The sequence below is a fragment of the Polyodon spathula genome, chromosome 1 (genome assembly GCF_017654505.1).
Source record: "Polyodon spathula isolate WHYD16114869_AA chromosome 1, ASM1765450v1, whole genome shotgun sequence".
NCBI classification, from domain to species: domain Eukaryota; kingdom Metazoa; phylum Chordata; class Actinopteri; order Acipenseriformes; family Polyodontidae; genus Polyodon; species Polyodon spathula.
In genome coordinates this window covers 67805599-67824033 of record NC_054534.1, presented here as the reverse complement: position 1 = coordinate 67824033, position 18435 = coordinate 67805599, and the positions used below count along the sequence as shown (strand labels likewise).

The following is an 18435-nucleotide window of genomic DNA, read 5'->3' as shown; positions in this document are numbered from 1 at the left end:
GTATACCCCTTTGACCTAACACCGTAGCAGAACCTCCAAAATCTCTGTATAGGGTATGACAGCAAGGACCCCAACGGTGTCCTTCACAGTGCCATTTAATGCCTCAACCATACTCTTTATAAATTCATCATCTAGAAAATAAACTAACCAAACTGTTCGTAAATTAACCATACTGTTTATACATTAACTATACGGTTTATAAATCAACCATATTCCTAGCAAATTAACCAATTAATTATTTCCTGAACGGCGCCTCATACCTGGGCACCTTATCTCTTGGTTTTGCCACTGTGGCTTTGCTGTTGGGTAAACTGTGCTTTGATTCACTGGGACCATGTTGCTAAAAATACAGGTGTTTTCAGACAACTGCACAAAGCAACTACAATCTAGTATTAAAGTACGGATAATAAAACGCAGAGATAATTTGTAAATTTTATTCAACAACCAAAACGCCTACATTTGTTTATTAACTCCTTGTGTGACTTTTCGCAACCACGTGAAACTAGGTCTGGTTGGTACACTCGCTTCTCTCGGACGAGGCACCACCTCCTTTTGTTTTGCAGCTGCTATTGCTGCTGGCTGGACTTCCTGTTGACACCGTAATGTTTAGGAAAGTGCTGAAAGGTAGATACGCTATCTATTTATACCGATGCGGTTTTATCTCAACAAGTAGAAAGTAAACACACGTAAAGCGTCTGTGACTGAAAAATAAAAGGAAAACTACTGAGGCCGCTGGCTGGAATTGTTTGTCCTGTGTCTTGTTCTTCCCAACTGGAGTGTGTACTGTATGGCTGCACTGTGTTTCCAGGAACTGAAGGTGTTCACTCAGCGAGGCTCGATTTAATGACTGATGTCCTCGGATAGCTTGGGTTGAGCAGGATTTGATTTTATATGCCCCTTGTTTTGTGATTTCTCTGCTAATGGCTGAAGCCTGGGTGGAAGAAGAAGAAGAGGAGGAGCTGCGAGATCTCCGGGAACCCGGGAATAGACGGAGCAGGAGAGTGCACATGAACCCAGCCACAGGTATCCTGCAAGTTAACTTTGAAAAATGTGTTCGTGTCTTTGCACTTTGTACATTTGCACTTTCTGAACTATGTTTATTTCTAACTCGCATTCAAAATTAATCTTTGTAAGCGTACATAATTTTTTAATGACATAAATGTGGTTCAGAAGGCTTGTTTGGAATAAATATATTAAGAGACATTTTTTTTTTTTTTTTTTCGTTCAGTGAGAATCTATCATAAACCATGTCACGAGGATCTCTATTTACTGTAAACAATCTGTAAAATGCTTAGGATATATATATATATATATATATATATATATATATATATATATATATATATATATATATATATATATAATACATGATTTTTGAAAACCATTGCAAAGTAATCTGCATTAAAAAGTCAATAGCCAGAAAAAAAGGTAATTATTTCTATCTGTTGAAGAAGAATGTTTTGGCAACTCAGCAGATGATGGTTGGATTCTCTTTTGAAAAAAGCACTTGTAGCAAAAACTACAACAAAGGAAATGGCTACTGAACAGTATCAAAGAAATATGGAATGCCAAAATCCACAATGATAGCAATAATCAAGAAGTACCACAGAACAAATTCAACTGAAGTGATGCATGTAGGATGAATTTTTTAGGCAGCTAAAAAGAAAAAGTCGATGATTAACAGCCAAGTGACTACAAAAAAAAAAAAAAAAAAAAAAAAAAAAAAGTGTATATGTCAAAGCACATTAACACGAGAGGTTGTATCTGTGGCACAAAATGTGTCTGAACACAGAAGAGTTGTATGCATGTGGCTGCAAACTACTTTTAAGAAAAAATTTGTCTAAAATTTGCCAACAAATATGAACAACAATCCGAAGCATTCGTTAACAAAATTCTGTGGTCCAATGAGACTAAAATTTCCCCCAAAAATGGACCACAGTATGTTTGCTTGTACCTGCAGTGAGTGGTCGGTAGTCAGATTTTGATCATATGTTATTACTTCATTTAGTATGAGTCACCAGGGCAGCATAATTTCTGATTTAGGTTCCAACAAGTGGCGGAAAAACCAGTATAAAAAAGTGGTATCTGACCAATCATATTTTATTACGAAGATAGAGAGTACCCCAGCTTGACTTACTGCAATATATCACATAGATTTATTTGGCTGAACCCCTTTTTCTAACTTGGCTTTTTTTTTTTTTTTTTTTTTAAGTCAGATAAATAATAAAAGTTTATCCAGACAGCAAATATGTTTTTAACTTTTAAGGATAACACCAGCATCTGGATCTGGGAGGTTCTGCAGGTAGTTTTGAAAGACATAATTAAAGATTATTGCAGCACTATCTGGCTCTAAAATAAGAGTATTTATGGTGTTTTGACACCAACTAGAAACAACTTTGGACTCCTGAGGCACTTCCCTATTGAATCGTTTACATACATGAATTATATACATGATTAAAAGTCTAACCAACCAACTACTGTATTACCTCAAGTTACTGGAGCTAAAGTTCCCACTGTAAAAAGCTAGTTGAAAGGTTTATTCTAATACCAGCATATGAAATAACAACTTGCCTAATTAAATTAAATAGTAGCATGCATAGGTGTTGCTTTCTGTTTCTATTGTGTTTTTAGTCTACCAGGAACCTGGCATTAACAGCCTTTGAGGCATGTGTTTTCCCCAAACAGTTTTATGGTCTTCCTGGCAAGTCAGAGGCCCTCCAATATGAACAAAAAGCTGAGATGTAGCCAACTCAGCTGTACAATATTACTAAAACTAAAACATTGTCTTCATCAACATTGGTTTTGTTAAGAGGCAGGGAAATACAGAATATGTTTTACACCTGGATTGTATTTTTTCTGATTGTGAATATTCAGCTGAGGGTAGATGCCTACAGCATGAAATAACAGAACAGGCAATAAAATGAATAGCTTTTTATCATTATGCATTATCGCATGCGAAACATAGCTACCACAGAAACCTACTCTATTCCATTTGCATTGTTGGCATGACCATTTCTGTGAACTCTTTACGGTTGCACTAAAACAGGAGTGTGTAGTAACTGTTTTTGTTCCAGTGCAGTTCCTCAAAAAAGTATTCACGTTCAGAGATTGCAACCTTTTCTTTCTGGGCTGCCAGCTCATTTAAGACCAGTTGTTAAATTTTGTTTTCTTAGCACAAATGCTTCCAGCAACTGACACATTTCAAAGAGGTTGTTCTTGATGGCAGATTCAGCTGTTGTTTTAGCATGGGGGGAAAAATAGTAGACTACTGATAACATACCTACGGTGATACCTATGTCAGGAATGTTTTTTTTTTTTTTTTTTGTTCTTTTGGATTATCAGCTAGTCTGTTAATAAAAACATGTTGGCTTTTTTTTTTTTTTGGTCATCATGTACACCTTTTAACAGTGGATGTTTCTTTTTTTCCAAGGTCGACACACCTTAGTGGCACACATAGTTACAGGTGTTACTCATGCAAGCTCTTTTGCTGAAAACCACACAGCTAAACCCAGTCTTTCTGGCTGAAGAATGTGTCTTGAATTTGACGTCGCTTTTTTAAGTTAAATTACTGTAGGCCAGAATACTTGTACCAACATATATATTTTTTCTAAAATAAAAAAAAAATAGAAATCCACAGAAAGACATTTAAATGGGGTTTGTACTGGGTCATTTCTTCTGTCTTGAGTTTTCTTTTTTAGTGGAGCTTTCCAACCCATTTGTGGCTTCTGTGTCATACTGTACTTAATGTGAGTCGATATACATAAATGATTGGTACCATTCAATCTCCCTGAGGCCATACATTAGATCTCTTTCAAGTCCATGGCAATGGGTCACATAATGCAATGCCAACTGATACTGTAGCGCTTTTATGAACCACAGCATTTTGCATTTTTATGAAGGATCTTATGTCCTGATCTTTAAAAACAATGTCAGAATGTATTGTCTTTTTATTACACAGAGTCTGTGGTTGTGTAATATTTAAGTCTATCAAAAGGCATCCTGCAAGTTTCAAAGTTTCAACTTTCCCGTTCTTGTTCTGTGTTGCCCACACAGTAGGCTCTGCTTTAAGTGGCTATGGATCAGTATTTAGTTAACATATAATTATTAACATATTAATAAGTGTTAACACCTGCAGGATTAATACACATAATTCTAGCAGGAGTTTATTTCATCATACTTTTGGTATTACCTCTGTTTGGAATTAGAGACACTAAAGTAAAGGGAATGAATCAAAATGTGAATGTAACCCTCATATAAAAAACTGTACAGGGATGGAACTAAGACTTGTATTTCATAGCAATTTTACCAGTTCCCGGTATTAATATGTGCTTGATTATTCATTGACATGTACTGTAATATGCAGTTCCCCATACATTTGTCAGTTTCTGAAAGAATAGCCTAAATATACATATTTTTAAATACAGCAAAAATGTGTTTTCTTGACGCACTACCTGTTGCACTGTGTTTAGGAACATGGGCGGTGTTGCACATTGTATGCGTAAATTAATTCCTAAGTTAGAACGTAACTTCTCTACTAAGTCCATAGTTGTTACTAGTTAGTTTTCTAATTAAGCACTCTGTTGTTTCAGTTACACCGCACGTACTTAAGAAAATACTTTGTTAGTTTATCACAAAGACCGGCTAATACTAAGTCGGTGTCGTCATCGCTACTTGGTAGCCAATTAGTGAGGATATTTCGAGGGCTTGGTATAGTGATAAAGATCGAAACTCCCACTGAAGAAACCCGATAGACACGACCTTATAAAGTACTGAAAATAAACACACAATTTAATGGGAATGCTAAGAAGGTTTCATTTTAGAGATTCATTGATTAAAATTAAATTAGCGCCTTTTTGTGAGTCGGGATGCTGTGAGGGCAAACTTTTTTGTCCATACTTCATATCATAAACCTTCACACTTCTCTATGTATATATTTGTGTCTTCTCTCTCTCTCTCTCTCTCTCTCTCTCTCTCTCTCTCTCTTATATATATTATATATATATATATATATATATATATATATATATATATATATATATATATATCTATATATATATAATGCGCCTTACGCGTACCTAGTGTTGCCTCTTTGCTCTTTATAAACTCATGTGTCTAACTCTGCTCCTGTTTAAGTTCATTTTGAAATGAGTTACCTTTAATAGGGGCATACATCAGGAAGTGTAGTAAGTGTTTCTCATTTGGAGTGTGGAAAAAAATCTTCATAAAAGTGAAACTGGATACTTTCTAATTGCAGAGCTGCTTTGGATGTGCTGCTCATTTGATCCTTCTGAAAAGAAGTGTAGTTATTTAAAGGAATACATCACACATCAGGGATAACAAACAATTAAAACATGTTAGTGTTCCATTTTCTGACTATATGTTCTTCCTGCAGCAACTCTTACTAATCCCTAAAATACTTATTTACGTTCCGAGGGAAAAAGAGGAATTCTCTCCAGAAATACATGCAATTTCATTCTTCTGCCACTAGGTTCTAAAACTTTATTTTTAGCGGGTATTGTGGAGGACATTTTGTTGCAGCAATCCAGTCTTGTGATCTGCACCTCAACCTACAGTATAATGATTTTAATATAAAAATAAATGGTTTCATCATAATAATGAGGTAGATATTCATACCACCTCGCATACGTGCACTGTTGCTTCCAAACAGTCTATATCCTCATACAGGTATCCTCCAGAAGTATGTCTAGGCTTGTTTCCTTCTGAGCTGGAAGTGAATATGTTGTCAGGGTAGCAAACACATGCCCAACAATGTATTTCCCAGAATCAGAAAAGCATAGGGTTTGATGATGTTGTGCGATTTATCCACATGTGTGCTGCTCAGACAAAAAAAAAAGCATCTCTTTTTCCTGTTATCCAAGTTTGTTTGGTTGGTTGTCCGTGGTTTAAAAGAGCATCTCCCCTGTTCCACAACGACATGCACAATGAATACACAATTTATTACCCCAAGCCTCTAACGAGGGTAAACTCTAAAGTACCGTTTGGTGTACATATTATGTGCGTGGGTGTTCTTTTACTGAAGCAAAGACAGTTCAGTAATATTTACTTTTTAAAAAAATCTTCAGTTGTGAATCCAGTGCATCTCAGTCTACTTTTGTTTTTCTGAAATCTGTTTGTTTGCTGATTCATTGTAAAGCCATGAACAGCTTTGAGAGAATATCGGCAGCAGCCTGATTGTGGGGAGCAGCAGACCTAAAGATTGCATCATTATGCAATGCACATTATCTGGAAAAAGAGGTTTGTTGTGTTTAAGTACCTACAGTACTGTGCATTTTACACTATAATGCTTTTTATGAAAGTGGCACTAATAACTCATGACGGCTCATGCTGTATGATACATTTGTTTTTCCCACATCTTGTTCATACTATACATGTGACTCATTTAACATGATGTAACAAGATGAGGAAACCCATATGTGTGTAGCATTTTGTGACACTTCCAAACTCCAGTAAATCAAACTAAAACTCTGTGAACCAACATTCACATTTTACATAATTCTGCCAGGAAAACCTTTTTTTTTTTTTTTTTTTTTTAATTCGGATTTGATCTGGTATTGATTATATCTGTTTTGTAGTACATCAGGGGTCATTTGTTTACTGAATAAGGCGACTCAGTCAGAACTTCCTGAAATACCACATTCCAGTTATGCTGATTGGATGGTTCTAATTCACCAATCGGAGTCTGTCTGCCCTCATGCTGTTGTTGTTTGGGGCTGTGTGGTTTTATTTTCTTTCACACTCTGGAATTCAACATGGAAAATGCTGGAGGGATGTGATCACAGTGCCACATAGACATCAAAAAAAGCAATCAATATACCACAGCAGGTAAGAGATACTTTTTTATATTGCTGCAAAGGTGGGCTAACAACAGATTAAAATTTTTAAAAACCTGGATAAGGAAGAGGAAGACACAGGAGAACAAGCGTCTTCAGTGAAAGGGTTTGGCCAGCAGTTTACAGCAAAAAGCAAAGGGAAAAGCCCTTCATTGCATAAACAGGTGGTACCTGTGTAAAGTGTGTGTCTTAACACCTGAGGATTGGGTTGATAGTTTTATTTCCAGGTTCTGTCTTAACAGGTGGTTGAGGATCATAGAAATCACTGTGGTTTTGGGTGATTGCTGCGATAAGTCAGTTGAGTAGTCGTACTGCTGCTTCTCCAGACTCTAGGGGATTGAACAGGGACTACTTGATCCTGACAGTTATTTGCACTGCAGTTTAGGTGATTTTTTAATTTTTAGTTTAGTTGTTGTTTTGTTACTGTGGACCCTGGATTATCTGGGTCCACAATCCACTGTGACTTGCCTGCCAGATGTAAAACAGAATATGAATAGGGAAACAAAAAGCTGAATGCATACACAGTTTAGAATGGTGGTACAGCTTGCACTTCACTTCCTGCCTAATAAATAATGGATTATTGAAACTAGAAGTTGAGTGCTGACCTTTCCTTGTTGAAATGTAACTGAGCTGTTTCTGTTTCTGTGCAGTAAAGCATATAAATAAACATGGCAAACCAGGGTAAATTATGGTAAATGTATAGTATAACCAATGGAAAAGCATGGTAACTGCAAAAAATACCTTGCAAAAATACTGTGGCTTTATGTGTCATGTATTGTGTAAGTATTATCTTTTTATATATTGTGAGACAAGGAGCAGGCTGAAAAACGTTAATTTGATTTATTGTTTTATTGTTTAATTACATTTGTTAATTGTTGTATTAGTAATTTTCCCCTGCACCTGGCTGTCGTTGTAAATTAGAGCCAGGTGCAGGGTATTTAAAGAGAGCAGCCAGTATGTTCTGGGCTGCTGTAGTGTGAAGAGCCCGACTGTGTCGTTAAAGTAAAGAAAAGGTACTGTGTAAATCCTTTTTGTGCAGCGTGCATTTGTGAATGTAAAGTGTGGTTTTGTTTTAAATCGGTAAGCGTTGTAACTGCCCGATTTGGTAGGGTAAGGTTCCTGTGAAAGAGTTTAGATTTTGTTTTTGTTTGTTTTATTTTTCTGCGAAAATAAAAATAGCGCAACCGCGCTTTGAAATATTAAGTGTTTTGTGTGTGGCTGGGTCATTAAAAAGTGCTGAAAAAGAACCCGAAGGACTGAAATCCTTCACTCTCTATATATATAATGTATATGTACTTCTCAGCAGTGTTTCTGCAGAGGTAGATTTTTTTTTTTTCCCCATGATATAAAACTGTGTTAACTACATTGTTTTAATACCATGCAGGATTAAAGAGGTTTTGACAAGACAGAAGCTGTTTCGGATGCTCATTAGAGATGTGAAGCAGTGCACCAGTTGTGTTAGCTCAAGAGGTCAGGCTGTCTTCATTGCAAAGGCTGTGGTAGTGGGCTAATGCAGGTTCCAGTGAAACACATCACTGGTAGAATTTATAGTTTCTGTAACAATAATTTTAGTACTTTTATTTATGTGACTGCAGAAAATTGTGCCAAATAGCAGCTGTAAAGGAGCAAAGGTGGGGCACTTTAGCGAGTACAAATGATAAAGATCAAATGTAAAAGTACAAATGATAAAGAAAAGATCCTCGAGCAGGTTCGGAAGCATTTAAACTAGAAAGGAAGGGGGGAGAAATCAACAAAAAACAGAAGGGAGACCGCATCAAAACAAGAACAACAACTCAGGTAAGACAACCATTAAATGTATTTATCTAAATGCTAGAAGTATCAGAAACAAAATTCTAGAACTTGATGCTACTGCACTAACAGGTAACTATGATGTGATAGGTGTTACAGAAACGTGGTTATCTGAGAGTGATGGGGACGAATATAATATTTGTGGGTATACACTGTATAGGAAAGACAGGCAGGACAGAAGAGGAGGAGGGGTAGCGCTGTACATAAGAAACAGTCTTGAAGCCCAGGTGTTAAACCTGGACAAAGAAAATAAAACCGAATCAATATGGGTCAGAATAACAGACAAAAATTCAAAGGGCATAATAATAGGAGCATGCTATAGACCGCCAGATTCAGACGGTGAGCACAATAATCTGTTATACAATGACATTAGAAATGTGTGTAGCAAAGGAGAAGCCATACTAATGGGGGATTTCAACTTCCCCCAAATAAAATGGGAAAACCCGGTGGGTAGCGCGAAGGATGAAATAGAAATGGTGGAAATGACAAATGACTGCTTCCTAACACAATTTGTGAAGGCACCCACTAGAGGGGAGGCATGCCTTGATTTAGTCTTTTCAAATAACGAAGATAGAATAACTAAAACAGAGGTCAGAGAACCACTGGCAAACTCAGACCATAACATGGTCTCATTTGAAGTGTTTTTTAAATCCCCAAAAGTAAAGACTAAAGTTAAGGTTTACAATTTTAGAAAAGCAAACTATGAAGGCATGAAACAGAGACTAACAGAAGTAGATTGGAGTAAAATAGAGAAAACACCCACAGAAGAAGGATGGTTGTTCTTCAAAAATGTAGTACTAGAGGCGCAAAACAATTACATCCCTAAAGTAGACAAATCTAAATGTAAAACTAAATTGCCAAAATGGTTTAATAGATCAATTAAAAAAAATATTCAGCGAAAAAAGGCACTTTACAGAGCATTAAAAAAGGACCAAAAAGAAAGTACGCAGAAAGAGTACACGGAACTGCAAACGCAAGTCAAAAAGGAAGTTAGAAAGGCCAAGAGAGAAATAGAAATGAACATTGCTAAGGGAGCTAAAACCAATTCCAAAATGTTTTTCCAATATTACAACAGCAAGAGAACATTCAAAGAGGAGATTAAATGTTTAAGAGATACAAATGGCAAAATCGTAGAGGAAGAAAAAAAAATAGCAAATATGTTAAATGATTACTTTTCACAAGTTTTTACAAAGGAAGATACTGACAACATGCCCCACATGTCATCCAGTTCCTATCCAGTTTTAAATAACTTTAGCATAACTGAGGCAGAAGTGTTAAAGGGACTAGGAGCTCTTAAAATAAACAAATCCCCTGGGCCGGACGAGATCCTCCCAGTAGTACTCAAAGAAATGAAAGAAGTAATTTACAAACCGCTAACCAAGATCATGCAGCAGTCTCTTGACACAGGGGTGGTACCGACAGACTGGAAAATTGCAAACGTAATACCGATCCACAAAAAGGGAAACAAAACTGAACCAGGTAACTACAGACCAGTAAGCCTGACTTCTATTATATGCAAACTTATGGAAACTATAATAAGATCCAAAATGGAAAATTACCTATATGGTAACAGGGTACTGGGAGACAGTCAACATGGTTTTAGGAAAGGGAGATCGTGCCTAACTAACTTGCTTGATTTTTTTGAGGATGCAACATCGATAATGGATAATTGCAAAGCATATGACATGGTTTATTTAGATTTCCAGAAAGCTTTTGATAAAGTCCCGCACAAAAGATTAATTCTCAAACTGAACGCAGTTGGGATTCAAGGAAACACATGTACATGGATTAGGGAGTGGTTAACATGTAGAAAACAGAAAGTACTGATTAGAGGAAAAACCTCAGAATGGAGTGTGGTAACCAGCGGTGTACCACAGGGATCAGTATTAGGTCCTCTGCTATTCCTAATCTACATTAATGATTTAGATTCTGGTATAGTAAGCAAACTTGTTAAATTTGCAGACGACACAAAAGTAGGAGGAGTGGCAAACACTGTTGCAGCAGCAAAGGTCATTCAAAATGATCTAGACAAGATTCAGAACTGGGCAGACACATGGCAAATGACATTTAATAGAGAAAAGTGTAAGGTACTGCACGCAGGAAATAAAAATGTACATTATAAATATCATATGGGAGATACTGAAATTGGAGAAGGAATCTATGAAAAAGACCTAGGAGTTTTTGTTGACTCAGAAATGTCTTCATCTAGACAATGTGGGGAAGCTATAAAAAAGGCTAACAAGATGCTCGGATACATTGTGAAAAGTGTTGAATTTAAATCAAGGGAAGTAATGTTAAAACTGTACAATGCACTAGTAAGACCTCATCTTGAATATTGTGTGCAGTTCTGGTCACCTCGCTATAAAAAAGATATTGCTGCTCTAGAAAGAGTGCAAAGAAGAGCGACCAGAATTATTCCGGGCTTAAAAGGCATGTCATATGCAGACAGGCTAAAAGAATTGAATCTGTTCAGTCTTGAACAAAGAAGACTACGTGGCGACCTAATTCAAGCATTCAAAATTCTAAAAGGTATTGACAGTGTCGACCCAAGGGACTTTTTCAGCCTGAAAAAAGAAACAAGGACCAGGGGTCACAAATGGAGTTTAGAAAAAGGGGCATTCAGAACAGAAAATAGGAGACACTTTTTTACACAGAGAATTGTGAGGGTCTGGAATCAACTCCCCAGTAATGTTGTTGAAGCTGACACCCTGGGATCCTTCAAGAAGCTGCTTGATGAGATTTTGGGATCAATAAGCTACTAACAACCAAACGAGCAAGATGGGCCGAATGGCCTCCTCTCGTTTGTAAACTTTCTTATGTTCTTATGTTCTTATGTTCTTATGATAATTCCTTTCCACAGATAGGCACATGGCTGGACTTTTACTGATTTTTAAAGGCTTTGTTTCTTTCGCAGCAGGTTTATTACAGACATTTGTTTGAGGAATAATTATCCCCCACTCTTGAGTGACTGGGATATAGTGAGGCGCTGGCACTTTACATGTAAAGTGAGAATTATGAATCCAGTTGTGGTAAAACTTAAGATCTATTTTGCCAAAAGTTAATGAGTGCATGTAAGTATGATATAAGATTCTGAGAAAATATAGAGCAACCTTTTGCATGTTTCTTTCCGTGTGTCCAACTTTCATGATACTTATAAACTTTAAATATTTTTGACATCTTGATGATCTGATCATCCATAAATTCCTTTTCTTGCAGTTCTAGCTGAAGTCCTGCCTTAAGCTTTGCCATCTTCTTGCTAGTTGGTTATTTTATTTTGATGGACTGGCAAAGACCACTTTGTGTTTATCAAAGCCTACAAAAAAATGTCTGCTAATGACATCTTGTAATACATAGCCTATTAAAGTACTCTATTTCGATTGAAGGTTATGAGCTATAATTGAATATATGAACCATGGAACGTTGTTTTGCAAGTCGTGTTGTGAGAATATTCATTTTTCTGTATGGGCATTAATTTTTCATGTCTGAATATTCAGTAAAAACTGGATTTGTATTTAATGTTTTGAGAGATACCTCAACATTAAAAAAAAAAAGAAAACACATGTATTCAACCAAATTACTTACAAAAAACAATGCATAGTGGTAGACAGTGCTGTGAGGTTCTTGTGAATTTGCACAGCCTTTGTTGTTCATAGTCCTGAACCCTGTTTAACGTTTATTTACAGAGAATCACATTGCCATTAGATAAATTGAATGGGAGCTGCTGGGTACTCAAATCACGGAAGGAAAAAAAAAATAATAAAAAGTATTTATTTTTTAAAGTTCTTTTCACATTGTATTTAGGCAACAAAAAAGGAGATTGGACACATTAAATTTTGGATACAGCGCAAAATGAATGCAAGAGAAAACCAAAATAATGCCTTACAAACGTGATCTCATGCTGTATTTCAACTTTTCCAAGTCAATACAACTTGAAACCAGATCTTCTAAACTGATACCTGACTACACTGCTGACTTATTTGCTGTCCATATTAAACAATGTAGTGCTGCACAAATAGATTGTCATTTTAACTGTTTCTGTAGAAAACAACTGACATTTCATAACATGTTCTACCAGTCCAAAGTAGTTCTATTAAAACAAAATAATTCCAAGTGTTTAAAGTGGCTATAACTAATGAAATGATTACATATTATCCAACCATTCCATTAACTATGTAGGTCTCTAGAAAACATTTATTGTAATTTAAAAAAAAAAGATTAATCTAAGCTAAAGAAAGCTCTTAGTTTGCATGCATGTCGCATCCTAGGCCAGTTTGACACTTCATGTTAATGGCTGCTTCCATTAGGGTATGTTTGTTCACTACAGCCCCTTTCACACTAGCATGCTTTACCCGGGTTGGAACCTAACCAGGTCAGCAGCCGGTGTCATACAGTTCGGGTACAGGATTTCACATTGCTTTTGATTCAGTAGGGTAGACCTGGGTGACAGACGCAAGTACACAATGTGTGTATCTATGGACGCATTCATCCAAGCTTCTCTGGATTGAACCATTGGCCCATATTTTGATTAGAGCAAATGTTTTTTCATACCTGTTGCAATCTGGCTCATGATGGTCAAGCAACAAAAATAGGGCTAAACAGAATAAACAGAAACGTTCATTACGGAAGTGAAACCTTCACGCAGACGTGGCCTTTTGATATTGTATCGGCTCACGAACGACCGTCATGCATTTTGTGTCGCGCAACCTGAGTCAAAGCATGTCAACCCACATCGCAGGATTGTGACCGAGGTAGCCAGAACCCGGGTCCAGACCTTGGTAAAAGTGCCACTGTGAAAGGGGCTTACCTTTGTCAAAAAGCTACTGTATGCATTACTGCACTTCTCAAAAACAGATTTTCTTTTGCATTGGGTGTTGTAGTGAAAGTTGTCTCAGGCAGCGATTCATAAGGTTCCACCTACAGCATCACTTCAAGGAAAAATGGTTCAGAGTGTGAAATAGTGCAGTCATTCTCGTTACATAGGAGAACAAAAATAATTACGTTTCATGAGGAATGACGCTGAGGACTCTCTCATTTTCTGATCTACTGATGAATACCAGATGTAAAATATAATCCTTATAAAGTTCCTTTACACTCATTTTTTATCAAGATTATTACCAGACACCAGTTCCTCAGGTTAATTGTGAACTAATTTAAAAAAAAAAAAAGTTAAAAATGCTTTCCTTCTTTCTACAGATCGCTCTGAAAGAAATAAACCGGATCAGCGCCTCCCTAGGTAAGACATGGGTGTTGACTGGGTGATGTGCAGTATTGGACTTGCGCCAGACGTGACGCTTGAAATTTGGACCAAAAAGTTAAATTTTGGTCTCGTCTTACCACAAAACCTTTTTCCATATGTCTGCAGTATCATTTATATGCTTTATTATTTACATACTCCATACCTGCTTTAAGATGAGGCTTTTTGAGTAATGACTTCTTTCTTGCCACCCATCCATACAGGCCAGCTTTGTGTAGGGACTGGCTTATTGTTGATGTGTGAACACTGACTCCCATCTCAGACACAGAACTTTGCAGATCTCTCAAGGTCATTGTTAGCTTCAGAATGACATCCCGAACCAGTTTCCTGCTTGACCGGCTGCTAGGTTTGATGGCGACCTGATGTGGGTAGTGTCTGGGTGGTATGATGCATCTTCCACTTCTTAATGATGGACTTCACTGTGCTGAGAGGGATAATCAGCGCCTTTGAAATTGTCTTGTACCCTTCTCCTGCTCTATGCCTCTCTACCACTTTTTATCCCTGACTTGTTTCGAAAGCTCCTTGGTCTTTATGGTTGCTTTGTTGGATCACTATGTGAATTGCAGCCTGAAGGTGTTTATGTACCTGAGGAAAATTATCTACAAGCTAAACCACTTTGAGTACAGATACGCTGAAACCATTTCACTGATTTTTGTGACCTCTTCAAACAAATCTTCTGCACCTGAGCTGATTTAGGGCTACAGTAGCAAAGGGGTTGAATACTTATGTAACTGAGAATTCTGTTTTTCTCTGTAAATATTACTTATTTATGTTCTATATGCATTTTTTTAACTTTATCAATGTGGAGTAGCTTGTGTAGATTTTGTATGTAAAGTATAATTTGAAAGCATCATGGAGTACGCCAACAAAATGCAGGGGGGTGAATACTTCTGCAAACCACTGTATGTTCCTTGATTTCCCAGTTGTGGTATGGGATACAAAATATCTGACTTGTCAAGTACCCACTATAATGGAACATTCAAATTACAACAAATCCTTGCTGGTCCCTCTTTTATAGCCAACTAGTGTCTTGCAGTACTTCTGCTATTTAGTTTAGCTCTATTGCATAACAAAAGAAAACACAACCAGCAGTTTACATGTTGCTTACAGTAGAGTTAGACTTGTCATTTGTTTAGTTTACTGTTGTTGTTGGCTTTGCATGAGTTCCAAAAGCACGGACTGCCAGGGTTCTTACCAGAGATTAAGGACCTTGTATTGCAAAGAAAAATCCACTATAGCTGAAATCACACATGGATCTTCTATTGCTAGAAAAGTGATTACAAGTGATTTTAAATGATTTACCAGTTACAAGTTGGAATATGCTCTTCTCTAGAATCTCAAACATTATGACTAATGATCAGCTTGAGCCTCGCAATAATACTTGTTGAAAGAATTCAGTTTATAGTAATTTCTTGTAACATATTATCAGACAAATATTTCCACGTTGACGTCAAATGAGTAAGAACATTCTTTGTATCGAACCGTGCACTGTACTGTAGATTCTATTGAGATTGTTGCCCTTGCACATTTTTCATCTTTGCCAACTCAGAGTTTGTTTTTTGTTCTAAGACCTCTTTTATTATTAAAGGTGTCTTCAGGAACTTGAAGAGCAGGTTCTACAAAACGCATTTAAAGAATGCAAGTGACATGGGGTGGGATAAATTACAGATTGCTGTATATCCACTAAAAACAGCAGTTAGCTACACAGTCTACTCAAATTGGGCTGGGCATGCCCATGCACGATAACATGAAATTTGCCTTCAAAGGGAGACTAGCTGTTGTCTTCAGTGGAGAGTCAAGCGTATTCTTACTGGCCCAGTGTGTTTATTGAACTGAGGTGTAAGTGTGAGATGCTCAGACTCAACCACAGCCCAATCACAAGGCTGACTGCTTCTCCAAGGGTTAAAGAAAGGGAATGTGGAAAGGATTTCCTCAATGGGATAAGACCTTTCATGACAAGTTTTATGTACACTCAGATACAAACAGTACAAATGTATAGTAATGTTTTGGGTTTTTTCTATAATATCACAAACAAATTAATATGCTTTCTGTGTAAAATTTCAATTAATAAAAAAAAAAAAAAAAAAATTCAAATATTTCATTCCCCCAAAAAAGGAAGAAAAGGGGATTTTACATGAGTTAGCTGCTAGCCTGAAAACCTACTTCCTCATATTTTCAATATTCAACCACATAACAGTAATAATGTTAGGACTAACTAAAATGCTGAAGTTTACCCCCATTTATATTTAAACAGTCTACCTTCTGTGATTGTAATGTGCTCACACTTGTTTAAAATTCTCAGCCCCTCCCTTGACTGTTTCTCAAAACAGGTTTCTAAACTCTCTCAATTTATGTAAAGGAAAATTCCAATCAACAAAGCTGAACTCTTGTAACTGGGAGTGTTGTGATTATAATGCTAGGTGTGTCAGTTCTGCTTAATATTTTATCAGGTTTAATCACTAATGCTCTTTTTCCTACCTCTGATAAGACTTGTATGTTTAACTTCCTGAGGCAAGGTGCTTATAAAATTACCCCTAGATGTTCAACTGTAATTCCTACCCCTGTGGTGTTTAGAGGTTTTCCTTTTACTGTTCATGAAGAATACACAGAGTAAAAAAATGTAAAAACCTGTACAAAAAGAGGGGGCAGAAATTACAGGTGCACATCCCTGGAGGTTCTTTTCAAATCCCCAGCAATTTAGCTTTAAGTAGACTTTTCAAAAACAGGTAAAGGGACATTTACAAGTTAACCTTATCAAATACACATAATAGGATATTAAAGGAAAAGAAACGTATATGTTGCATAACTTGTAGGGATGACCTGTGAAATGTTTGACTCAGATGAGTTGCTGTAAACCATTCTGTTTGTATTTGTGTTGGCTGTTTGTTTGTTTGCAAGTACAAACATCGGGCAATTGAGAAAGGCATAACAGTTGATTTTTACATTGATGTACCAGCTTCCTTAGCATTCTGCTGTTGGCTGCAATGACTTGTACTCTGCTGGTGGGCCAAAAATAAGCACAAACATCTGACATTTTGTTTTTCTAGACAGCAAGACTAAACACAAAACTCTCATTTTTGTAATATTTTCAGCCAAGATGTTGTGCAACTGTTCTGTAAGGTTTATTTGCAATCTGAGGCCAGCCTTTCGCATTCCATTTACTCATCAGTATATTCTGTGTAAACACATTGGCACACAATAAGAAATGGTTTGAAAACCAATGTAGAAACTGTTTATTCATGTATTCACAAACAATTAAATAATTCTAAAATGTTTAATGCAATTAGTTTCTATTTTGTGTAATTAACAACATACGTTCCCCCCCCCCCCCCCCCCCCCCCCCCCCCCCCCCCCCCCCCCAAAAAAAAAAAAAAATGGAACTGGGGGTGCACCCCCTTGACTTTGCATGGCTTCCGTCATATAGAGGGGTTACAGTTTTGTTCAATGGCTTTCAGCACCCCCACTTTAAAAATTACCTTTGCAAAATGGAGAAATGTCTGCTTTATCTGCCCACCTTTGCCAAGCCTCATACTATGACAGTGTGGCTATGTATCCATGTACAGTGGGTTATTTTAGACCTGTTTTTTACATTAATATGAACCAGCAGAAGCAGATTTGCACTTTTGCAATAGCTTTGTATTTTAGGATTTGAGGCATTGTAACAGAAAGCACATGGAGCAGATGCAATGGGCGGCAAACATAACAGTGTAACCTTGGAAACTGAGGCATTGTGCTTATAATGGTTTGCAGCTTTGGCTTCATTAATGCACGGGGGGCCTAAATAATATCCTCTTTTACTTGCAAAGTATGTCATTGAAACAGATGGAATGACCTCCCTCTCCCTGTACAACAGACAATACTTGAAAAATTGGATCTTTCAAAAGGATTCTGTTTCATTACTTTGTATGGTATTAACTGACATGTTGATTGTTTTAAAAGGAGCAGTGTTGGTATCTCAATTAACTGTTTAAATGCACATTTTTACTAAGAACCTCTCAATTTTACCAAAATTCAGCTAAATAAATTGTTGTTCAGCTTGTGAACGTTTTATAGATCACTCATTTGCAGTGTTAAATAGCAAACCACTAAAGGAAAAGCACTGTTCTTATTAAACAAAAAATACACCTCATCTGCAGTATGAGAAAAGGTTTAGACTCTTAACATGAATATTTCCCTTCTTTATTTGGTTCCTGTCATTTGAGACTGAAAATTTAAGCCAATATGACGTTGGTTGCTGTATGTGTAACCTGCTCTCCTGCTTCTCATTTTCTTTCAGTCAAGGACCTCTCTCCTCCATACGGGCTGCCATCAAAAGATGTGAGTTATTCATTTTTTTTCTCTTGAACAGCCATTTGTTTTTATATACTAATTTAGGGAAACACATAGATTAAAACATGTAGCTGTATGAGTTAGTGTTGACTCTTCTGTCTCAAGAAAGAAGCAGCCTTTCAGAACAGTGAGGTTAAGTTAGTGGTGCTCAACACCAGGACTCCACATTCAACCACAGCTTTGAGTGTGAAA

General features: G+C 36.8%; 1 protein-coding gene across 2 annotated transcripts in view; it reads left to right on the top strand.

Moving 5' to 3' along the window:
- Nucleotides 1-537: 537 nt before the first annotated feature.
- Nucleotides 538-18435, top strand: part of wu:fy63c09 (uncharacterized protein LOC797544 homolog) — a 36595-nt gene continuing 18697 nt past the window's right edge. The window contains exons 1-3 of one of the 2 annotated variants that reach the window (XM_041260308.1): nt 538-1023; nt 13854-13893; nt 18191-18231. In XM_041260308.1, coding sequence (XP_041116242.1) covers nt 921-1023; nt 13854-13893; nt 18191-18231 — 184 coding nt within the window. In that variant the 5' untranslated portion in view covers nt 538-920. The remainder of the gene's footprint in view (nt 1024-13853; nt 13894-18190; nt 18232-18435) is intronic. The other variant, XM_041260316.1, reaches the window with a different exon arrangement.